Source organism: Psammomys obesus, unplaced genomic scaffold (genome assembly GCF_907164565.1).
Source record: "Psammomys obesus unplaced genomic scaffold, mPsaObe1.curated_primary_1811, whole genome shotgun sequence".
Lineage (NCBI taxonomy): Eukaryota > Metazoa > Chordata > Mammalia > Rodentia > Muridae > Psammomys > Psammomys obesus.
In genome coordinates, this window is record NW_026596046.1 from 35,865,780 (window position 1) to 35,876,319 (window position 10,540).

Genomic DNA, 10,540 nt, shown 5'->3' on the forward strand with positions numbered 1-10,540 from the left:
CAAATCTCCAACCCTGGGGCCAGTGCTTGATCCCTAGAATCAAGCACAAAAAGAGAACTGATTACCAAAAATGCACAGACATACATGTAGACAAAACTCACATAAACTATTTTAAAAGAACTGTGTGGGTCATGCCTTTAATGCTAGCCTGTGGAAAGAGAGGCAAGCAGGTCTTTGTGAGTTCCAGGCCAGCATGATCTACAAGCTGAGACTCTTAACTCGAAGAAGAAGAACAAAACCTTATTATCAAAGTCAAATACAATGGAAGAATACCGGGGGCCAGAGAGACCACTCAGGGTGAGAGCGCTGGCTGCTCTTCCAGGGGTCCTGAGTTCAATTTCCAGCAATCACATGGTGGCTCACAACCATCATTACTGGGATCTGATGCCCTCTTCTGGCCTGCAGGTGTACTTGCAGACTGAACATTGTATACATAATAAATAAATCTTTTTTTTTTAAAGGAAGAATTGTATGTATATCCACAATCTGTACACCTCCTTCAGCCTTTTACAATGAATAAGCATGACTTTTTTTAAACCAGAAAAGCAAAATACAAAAATTTAAATATAAGTAGGAGTGGATTTCTGACTTACTGAATAACTTAGTAGCTATTTATTAAGTACTTGCTGTCTATTGTTGGGCTGCGAGAAGAAAGAAGCATAGCCCTGCTTTAAGTCATCCTAAAGGAAACCCACAGGGATGAACAACTGGCTGGAGTGGCATGCCTGGACGTCAGTGTCTGAAACATACAGAAGTCTCATAAAAGTAAAAGGGGACAAGCAAGTGGCTTGTGATGGCTGTTCTGGGGAAACATACAGGCTGTGCCACAGAGCAAAAGTAATAGAACCGTTTGTGTGTTCCTAATCTCTTCAGGAATTCTATAAGGAAAAGATTATCAGATGTCCCGTTCATTTAACATGTGAACAACTCTATGTACCAGCAATGTTTTTTTGTTTTTGTTTTTTCTATATAGAAATGTGGCATTGACCAAGAACCTCTGCCTTTAATGGACCTTACATTCTAGTTAGGGTAGGAAGAACCCTAAAGATCAAAGACATTTGTTTTATTTTTTATGTATATTTTGTCTCATGTGTTTCTATGGACCACATTTGAGCCTGCTGCCTGCAGAGGCCAGAAAAGGGTGCCAGATTCCCTGGAACTGGAGTTACAAACAGTTGTGAGCTGCTCTGTGAGTGCTAGAAATTAAACCCTGGTTCTCTGCGAAAGCAGCCAGTGCTCTAACAGCTAAGTCATCTCTCTACCCTCAATGACGTCTTACAGTCATTTGCCTCATAGAGATAGACTGAACCTGGCCTTAACACTTAGAGCAATCTAACCCACTCGTTAGAAAGACAGGAGGGCTGGCAGACAGAGAACAAAGGGAAGAACAGAGGCAAGGAAGAACAGTGTTCGGAGAAGAGGAAAATGTCTACTGGCTCAAGGCTTTGAGAGGCCCCTAGAGCCTCCTTCCTGCAGATCTTACATTCTCCAGTGTTTTCTTCTTTTGTACTGCTGCAAGGCTGGACTTCCGTGGATTGTCACAGGACAACAGTATGTTTAGAGGTGCTCTGAGCCCCTTGGTAGTGGTGTACAACTTCAGTCCTAGCACTCAGGAGGCAGAGGCAGATGGAGCTGTGAGCTCAAGGCCACCCTTGTCTACAGAAGTGAGTTCCACAATAGCCAAAGCTAGAAACCTAGAAAGTTAACACACAGAGAAACCCCATCTCAGAAAACACCAAAAGATTAAAAATAATGACAGTAAAGGTGTTGTGTCCCCTCCTGCCCTGTCCTCACACACACTTGAGTCTGGGTGTGCTGGCACTAAGTCTTGCGTGTACTTAGGAAAATGACTTCATTACAAAGGTGCCTTTTGCTAGTGTATTTACTAGTGTTTTTGGTTGGTTGTATTTGGTTTTTTGTTTCTTTGAACCAGGATGTCACTTTGTAGCCCAGGCTGGCCTGAAAGTCCTCTTCTTGTCTCAGCCTGGGATTATATCATGTGTCACCCAGCCTGGCCCACAATAACACAGAGTAACAGAGTACAGACAAAGGCGCAAAATAATACAAAAATCCACGGAAAAAAATATGAAAAGTAAATGAATAGTTGTCTTCGTATTTTGAAGTCAGAGGTAATGTACTTAAAATCTGTCATTCGAGTATTCTGAATGGTCCTTCATCTTCAGTCCTGCTTCTGTGTCAAAAAGCTGTGGCATCATCCATAACCTGAGTTTTAATGAAATGGGAAATAAGTCTCAGGAAGTGACTCAGTTTCGACACCAGCTGTGTGCAGCATACCAGTGATTCTAGCACTCAGGAAGTGGAGGCAGAAGATCAGAAACTCAGGGTCCGCTGGTCCTCAGCTACGTTCAGAAGAGAAGTCAGCTTGGGTCATATGAGACCCTGGATCCAAAACAAAGAAAATATGGCTCACTTTATTACCTTTTTGTTTGTATAATTTGGAGATATTTTATACTTGATAGTGAGATTTGAAGAAATGATGAAGCCTTGTGTGGTAGTGCGACTTGGGGAAAGCTTTGAAGGCTTTTTACTGGAGAACCAAAAGACAGATGTCACATGTGTCAGACAAGACCTTCAGGAAGCCTTGGTAGAGGCGCTCTCTGTGGAGTTCCCTGTGGAGCATCTGAGTTTCCTCCAGAGTCTGTGTCTCAAAAGCAGACCTGGTAGAAGGTGCCAGCTGAGAACGTAACTCAGCTACAGCTAAGTAGATGAACATCCCGTGTGGATAAGCTCAGTCCGCCCCTGAGGGTGGAGCGAAGTCCAACCTCAGTCATACTTGCTCATACTTTTTCTTTCTGCCACAGCTTTACAGTGGTTCCAGAGGAGCCCTAGGCATTTCTCAGGCAACACACAATCCATGTACATGGTGTCTGCATTCCCACTGCATGCACTTCCGTTCAAGTGCCTTCTCCGTTACTTACGCCTCCCAGGTGATCTTGGTTCTGTGCTTATATTTGCCAATGACCACCATTCTTCAGAGAATGGCAAGATTGACATTTGGAGTAAATGGAGGTGTTATGCTGAATAACTTATGGCAGATAGCGAGCTGGAGCCAACATCCAGGCCCTCTGCTTCCAGCCTGGCTCTCTGCTCACTGAACCTGATTACCTCTTGAGGATCTAATTTCTGTTGCGGTTTTATTTTGTTTAGCTTTCAGAAGTAAAACTTCACCTCATTATGATAGTTTTACAACACTGAAATTTTGTTTCTCAAAATCATTTCAATATTTCGATCCCTGGCTTCTGTTATGACCAGCTCACATCTGCTCTTTATCTAACCTTTTTGATTTTGTCCATGGCCATCCTACATTGCAGGCTTCTCAACCAGATGAGTTGACCATTGAGGAGCATGAGGTGTTAGAAGTGATTGAAGATGGAGATATGGAAGACTGGGTAAAGGTATATTCCTTTGCTCATATCACCCCCTTCTTGTGCTGTTTTAGGCATTTGTTTTGGTTCTTGGTATGCTCTGTCCAAACTGTGTATACAAAGCTGTTTTTCCCCTTTCTTTTACACAGGCTCGAAATAAAGTTGGCCAAGTGGGTTATGTGCCAGAAAAGTATCTACAGTTTCCCACCTCGAACAGCCTGCTGAGCATGCTGCAGTCTTTGGCTGCTTTGGATAGTCGGTCACACACGTCCAGCAACTCCACAGAAGCAGAACTTGTTTCAGGCAGCCTGAATGGAGATGCCAGTGGTAAAGACTAAATTAAGACACTCAATCTGGTCATGGTTTTGAGCTAAACTAGTACCTGGAAGTAAGCCTTCAACGGGATTAAAAAGCACTTTATGTCCTATGTCTTCCTATACTTGATAGCACTAGTCCTGTTTAGTAGAAGCATAGTTACTTTCAGGGAGTAAAAACTCAAAACTTACCCTGTCTTGTGTGGTGCTCACTAGCTGTCATGGAGCAAAAGTAGTTGTAAAATCAGTCCATCTAGCTAGACACGGTGCACACCTGTTATTCTAGTAGCTAGGAGTTTGAAGCAGGAGGATTGTTGCAAGTTTGAGATCAGCCTGGGCTACAGAGAAGACCTTATCTCAGAATCAAGGACAAAAACAGTACATCTGTCTGTCTCTTACCAGCTTGTCTTTCTCTTGCTTCCAGTCTGTTTTGTGAAAGCACTTTATGATTATGAGGGCCAGACAGATGATGAGTTGTCCTTTCCTGAGGGAGCAATTATCCGTATATTGAACAAAGAAAACCAAGATGATGATGGCTTCTGGGAAGGAGAGTTCAGTGGGCGAATTGGCGTTTTCCCATCGGTGCTAGTGGAAGAACTCTCAGCCTCAGAGAATGGCGACACTCCATGGACAAAAGAGGTTCAGGTACATGAGAGGGAAAAGATAGATAAGCCTCACTTTCATTCTGCTCCTTAAGAGCCAGGTGTCTACACAACTGCGTTTGGAAAACTAGAAGTTTGTCAGGACCTTGTAGAAAATGACCATCTTACATTTCATTCTCTTTCCCAAATTATTTTCTCTGACTTCATTAAATTACGAAATCTCATACGACATTTTAAAGATGGTTTTGCTGGAGAGAAAGAAGCCAGGCTCGGGGTGTATTGTCTTCAGCCAGCTTCCGCAGTCTGTCTCTTAACCCAGCCCCTCTAACTCATGACAACTCTCCCAGAGGTTTAGGGGCTCAGTTTCCCTACCACAGCGAAGTGTGGTTTACAGGAAAGTGTCAGTTTGATTTGTACTCTGGGGGGCTGTGTCCCAGCAGGCCTGGCAGAGGGAAGGGTAAGGCATGTGACTGTGACTGCTTATTCTGACATGTAGAAAAAAACCTAGGGAAGTCAGAAACTCAACCAATAATTTTGTCTTCACACACAGACACCATTTGTCCCCATTTTATTCCTCACGGATTTAACTGAATTGCCTAATAGAGAACTACAGAGAATGGTTTGACTTGGTAACTGTTTAATATAGAGTCAGTAGAATAATTAAGCACAACACAAAATTGAAGCTTCAGGGTTTATTTTAGGTCCATTTGCTTCTATGAGCTGACAAGTGTTAACAAAGAAAGGGAAGCGTGCCAAGGCTCTCCTTCCTGAGAAGACCTGTAACTCTGCCTCCTTTGCTGCAGATCTCTCCGTCCCCCAAGCCGCACACATCCCTGCCTCCGCTGCCACTGTATGACCAGCCTCCCAGCAGCCCTTATCCCAGTCCAGACAAGAGGAGCTCCCAGTTCTTCCCCCGGTCTCCGTCAGCCAATGGTAAGAGTCCCAGGCACATGCCCGTCAGCACTTATATCTACACGAGCATCATAACTGTTCCTTCATCAACCTCTTGGATTCTCTCCCTTAGAAAACAGCCTTCATGCTGAATCACCAGGATTCTCACAGGCATCAAGGCAGACTCCTGACACCTCATATGGCAAACTTCGGCCTGTAAGTCTCCTATCTTGAAGGGTTATAGGTTGTGTAGTTCTTCCGAATTTAAAATGATAGATTCATTTTTTTCCCATGGTTTCTTTTGTTACTGATGCCATGCAATGGTTTGGGGAAGAAAAAGAACTATAAGAAAGAAAGGCTGTAAAATGAGCTGGATGTGGTGATGCATGCCTTTAATCCCAGCACAGGAGGCAAAGGCAGGTGAATATCAGTTCTAGGCTACTCTAGTCTATGTAGCATATTCTAGGCTAGACTCTATCTTTAAAACGAAACAAATGAAAAAAAAAAAGTGTTGAAGAGATGGCTTAGCTGTTAGGATCACTTGCTGCTGTTGCACAGGGCCTGAGTTTGGCTTCCAGAACCAACATGCGTGGTGGTTCTCAACTTCTGCAGCTCCAATCCCAGGAGTCCAGTGCCCTCTTCTGGCCTTCTGAGGCACCAGGGAGGCACTTGGTACACATACATGCATACAGGTAAGCACTCACACACACAGCTCCAAATCATTTCTACAAAATAGTTCACCCCATCTACACTGGGACTTTCCTCACCGAGCCAGCGGAAGACCAGAGTGTAGCTGTACCGTGCGTAAATACAAACATAGCACAATTGCGAATTGAAGCACTTTCTTAGCATTTGTTAAGAATCAACTTTTCAGCTGGATGTGGTGGCACACCTTTAATCCCAGCACTCAGGTGGCAGAGGCAGGTGGAGCTCTGTGAGTTTGGGGCCAGCCTGGTCTACAGAAACAGTTCCAGGACAGCCAGGGTTACACAGAAAAACTGTCTTGAAACATCCCCCCAAAAAATGAGAACCCATTTTTCTGAGGAGATGGCTCAGCAGTTACAAGCACTGGCTACTCTTCCAGAGGATCTGGGTTCAATTTCGAGCACCCCCGTGACTGCTCACAGCCATCTGTAACTCCAGTTCCAGGGATCTAATACCCTCTTTTGGCCTTCAGGGACACTGTATGCACATGGGACACAGACATGCATGCAGTCAAACATGCATCATACACATTACAGTATGTTTAAAAGCCAGTGTTTCTGTTCTTGCTTCCTTGAAGGACTTTGAAATAAGATACTTAGTGAGCTCAGAGAACTTAGGTTTGAAGGCTCTATTCTGACAGGCAGCTGCCTCTGCAGTGAGTGTCTGTCGCCTGCTCTCTGCTCTCACCGCACTCTCATCTTCCACCGCACTGCCAGGCCATTGCCGCACAACTGGCAGTCTACAGGGTATGAGACAATTTTATTTCATCCAAATTTAATACCTTAATTCCTTGACCCACTGACTTCACACATTCAGTACATATATATTAAAAACCTTGTTGGAGTTATGGGTCTGTTTTCTAATCCTCATTGTTATGGGAAGACATTATAGGTGAAGAGCAGGACAGCGTTTCTGGCTGCTTATACATTTTTGGTTTTGGTTTTTTGTTTTCTGAGACAGGGTTTCTCTGTGCAGCCTTGGCTGTCCAGGACTTGCTTTGTAGACCAGGCTGGCCTCCACCTCACAGAGACCTGTTTGCCTCTGCCTCCCCGAGTGTTGAGATTAAAGGCATGTGCCACCACCCAGCTTGCTTATAAAACCAGCTTTGCTTTTTAAAGCCTTCCTACTGGCTAGGCAGGATGTCTCCTGCCTGTAATTCCCAACTGTTTGGGAAGCTGAGGTAGAAAAGATTATGAGTTCAAAAGCAGCCTGGATTATAATAAAATCTTCTCAAAAGAAAAACAAATTGTTCTGGCAGCTTAATAAAGAATGTGAAAGGAAGCAGAACAGGTGAGGGGAGAACTGGGCGGCTGGAGCAGACGCTGGCAGCGAGACTGCCAGGTGGCAGGGAATGGGTAAATAGAGGACTTGCCTGTCCATCTCTGTAGGTACACCTCATGGTTCTTTCTCTTGGCTCTAACTGTTGAAGCCATTAAACTTACTCTTCCCAAGCGATCTCATCCACTGTCATGACCATGAAAACCGTTCCCAAGTCAACAATTCCCACATTTATATTTCTCTCTCTTGAAAGCTTCAGGTTTGTGAGATCACAGCTTAGATTTCCCAAACCTGAAAACTCAGCAAAATCCCTTCAGGACTTGTCCCCTCTCCATCTTGCCTGTGTGGGTGAGTGGACGACACGCCATCCTCCATGCCCTGGAATCATTCCTGCTGCCTTACTGGTCCCAGCCCCCTTCCCTTCAACACAAAGACAGTGATGGTTTTGCTGGGTTACTCTCAGTACTTCCACTGCTCTGCACTGTTCAGATTAACATCTGCTTTCACCCCAATGACCAGAACATCTCCAGAGTCATCTTCCAGAGTCCTCTTGCCCAGTCGTTTCTCAAGATGTTGAGACATGTTTTCCCACCCAGATCTGACACTCCACACAACCAACCAAAACCTCTGCCTAGAGAATAAAACCCAAGTTTCTTTTCTTTCTTCTGTAACTTTTTTTTTTTTCCCATATGCTAGGGATTGAACCCAGAGCCTTGAACCTGCTGGGCAAGCACTCTACCTCTGAGCGACATTTCCAGACCTATGTTTTTTGGTTTGGTTTGGTTTTTGAGACAAAAATCTCACTGTATAGGCCAGGCTGGCCTCCATCTTTCTATAATTTTCCTGCTTCTGCTTCTTGCATGCTGGGATTACAAGCATGTACCACCATGCCTGGCTATCCAAATTTCTTACTGTAACTTAATAAAGCCCTTCTCCACTTGCTCCAGCCCACCTCTCCAGCCTCCTGCTGTGGTTCCCTCAGACACACGGTGAAGCAGTTGCGGTCCCTACACTGTGTCTTCTTTTTTGCCAGCCCCAGGCCTTTACTTTGAAGAAAGATTTTAGGACTACAGCAACGCGTGTGCCTTAGGAATTCCAGTGTAACAAGCAATCTGACCTGACATTTCATGCAGAATGGGGCCTGCTGTTCAGGGCAGGGAATACATGGAAAGCTGAGAGCATTTCCGGGGTCCTCAGGTGTCAGTGTCCATAGAGAAGCACCGGAGCTTTCATTGTGCCAGACTCTGAATCAGGAGGCTCACAATCCCATAACTGTGTCTTGCTCAGGTTCGGGCAGCACCCCCGCCGCCCACGCAGAACCACCGACGGCCAGCTGAGAAAATGGAGGATGTGGAGATCACACTGGTGTGACAGCGGGTTTACCTGCTGTTACTGCTACAATCAAGGCCAGGCTTGCAGTTTGGCCAGTCTTGTTTTTAGGCACCTTGCATGATGATGGCTGTTCATGATTTGAACATCAAAACTAAGGAGGATTCTATGTGACTGGTTGGCCTGATTGTGCCTTTTTCGTTGTCATTTTCCATGTCGTCTCTCCTACATAGCACAAATCCTAGTGGGTCCTGGAAGCAGAGGGGAGCAGTTCCCTGTCTTATGGTGGCCCGTTTTTATACGAGACTCAAGGCCAGGTCTAGATCAGGGCACAGACCCAGAATTACCCATCATGTGCACTCGTACAGTATATTACTGCGGCCACGAGACTGTGGCAGAGCTCGTCTTTCTTCAAGTGGATTTTGCTCTTCTGATTAAGAACTAATCAGATCGTGTTGGCTGTATAAGGAAACTAGAGGGATCCAGGAGAGGCTGGCTCCTCCCCCGAGGTTCATCCACAGACCGAAAATGCAACCCTACTGGAAAGAAAGTGGACTGCCTGAGCTTGGCGCCAGTTGCATTAATGCACAGTTCTTCCACAGCTAACGGCAAATAACAGCGTCCTCTGTATTAATATGGATGCCGTTCACTTAGTATTAGTGGGCTAACCTGGAGGGGCTAAAGCCACATCTTGCCCATCACATAGAGTCATAGAAGGGAGGCAGTGGAAGAAGCGGAAGTGGAGCTTCCACATCTGAAATGAGCCACTTTCATGTTCTTTTTGTCTTTGGGTATTTTTCCTCTTGGTTTTTACAGCATATACCCTCTGAGCAGTATCCTTTGAGGCCGAGTGTGTGACTGTATTGAGGACAGAGGCCTGTATTGCTCAGCTTCTCTGCTGGGAAGGCCCTTACATTATTTTATTCCCAAGCCAGAGTCCTGTCCCAGACAACTGGGCTGTGATTGCTGCAGCCCAGCTGTCACCTTCTGCAAGTGCAGCCTCGGGTCCCTCTGCCCTGCAACTTGTCTGCAGTGAAGACCCTGTGGGCCCTGGAGGAAACCCGCCTTCTGTGGGAAGGAGAAAGGACCGCACATCAGCACAGGTGAGGCGAAGGAGACAGCACCTCCTGCAGGTCATGGAAGACCATGTGGTGCTCCCTCTGGCCCCAGCAGCAGGGCCCAGAAGTGCTGCGCACTCTGTGGAATGGAGGTCTTCTTAAAGTGATGTTTGCCAATCCTCTTTTGCCTTGGTTAGGAAATGAAATTCACAGATTTAAAGTTGTATGTTGCTTTGGTATTTCCATCCCTCCTGAGAGTCTCTAAAAACTTGAAATGTTCACACGTCCCCGTGGGATTTTTGACTGATATCGGAGCTGAAGCGATTTTCAGTCATTCAATCACTTCAGCAAAGAATACTCTGATGAATCATCTCCATGGATTTGGATTTGTTTTTTTTTGTTGTTTTTTGTTTTTTTTTTGTTTTTTTTTTTTTTTTGCATTTCTTTATCTGTTGATCTATTTGAGGTCTTTTTATGTTTATCAAACTTATTCTTAAGTTTAAAAAATTAAAAGGGTGTTATAGTATTTTCAAATTTGCTGATCTTCAAAGTGCTTATAACAGAGCAGTTCCTGCCACCCAGTCTTGTATTCTCTTTAGCTAACCTAATTGTCCTTGGATTTGAGTTGCCCATAACCTCAGTGTTTTTTGAACTCTTTTGTTATATTTTAAAATCTTTTTCGGAAGAGCTGCTAATTTTATTTTAAGAAACAAAGTTGTAAAAATATGCCTCCTTTTTAAAAAAATAAAATAACCCTTCTCTCCAGGCCGAATAACCCAGCATCACCATGCACAGGTCAGGGCTCAGAGGGAGCCTCCGTGCAGATGCGCTTTCTTTACAGTGGCTGTATAAAGTTTGTATTTATTATGTATAAAATGTTGAATAATAAAAAATGGAATTAAGTTTTCCAAGTGTCCTGATTTAAAAAAAAAAAAAAAAAGTTGATAAAACAAAACAGGCCTTGGGGGGAGGGGCTT

The 10,540-nt window shown here is 44.6% G+C and overlaps 1 protein-coding gene across 2 annotated transcripts in view; it reads left to right on the plus strand.

Annotated features, from left to right (window-relative positions):
* Positions 1-10,465, plus strand: part of Fchsd2 (FCH and double SH3 domains 2) — a 164,668-nt gene extending 154,203 nt beyond the window's left edge. For both annotated transcript variants that reach the window (XM_055623198.1, XM_055623199.1), the window contains 6 exons: positions 3,333-3,416; positions 3,536-3,713; positions 4,125-4,345; positions 5,106-5,235; positions 5,327-5,409; positions 8,464-10,465. In XM_055623198.1, the coding sequence (XP_055479173.1) occupies positions 3,333-3,416; positions 3,536-3,713; positions 4,125-4,345; positions 5,106-5,235; positions 5,327-5,409; positions 8,464-8,547 (780 nt within the window). In that variant the 3' untranslated portion in view covers positions 8,548-10,465. The remainder of the gene's footprint in view (positions 1-3,332; positions 3,417-3,535; positions 3,714-4,124; positions 4,346-5,105; positions 5,236-5,326; positions 5,410-8,463) is intronic.
* The last annotated feature ends 75 nt before the right edge of the window (positions 10,466-10,540 follow it).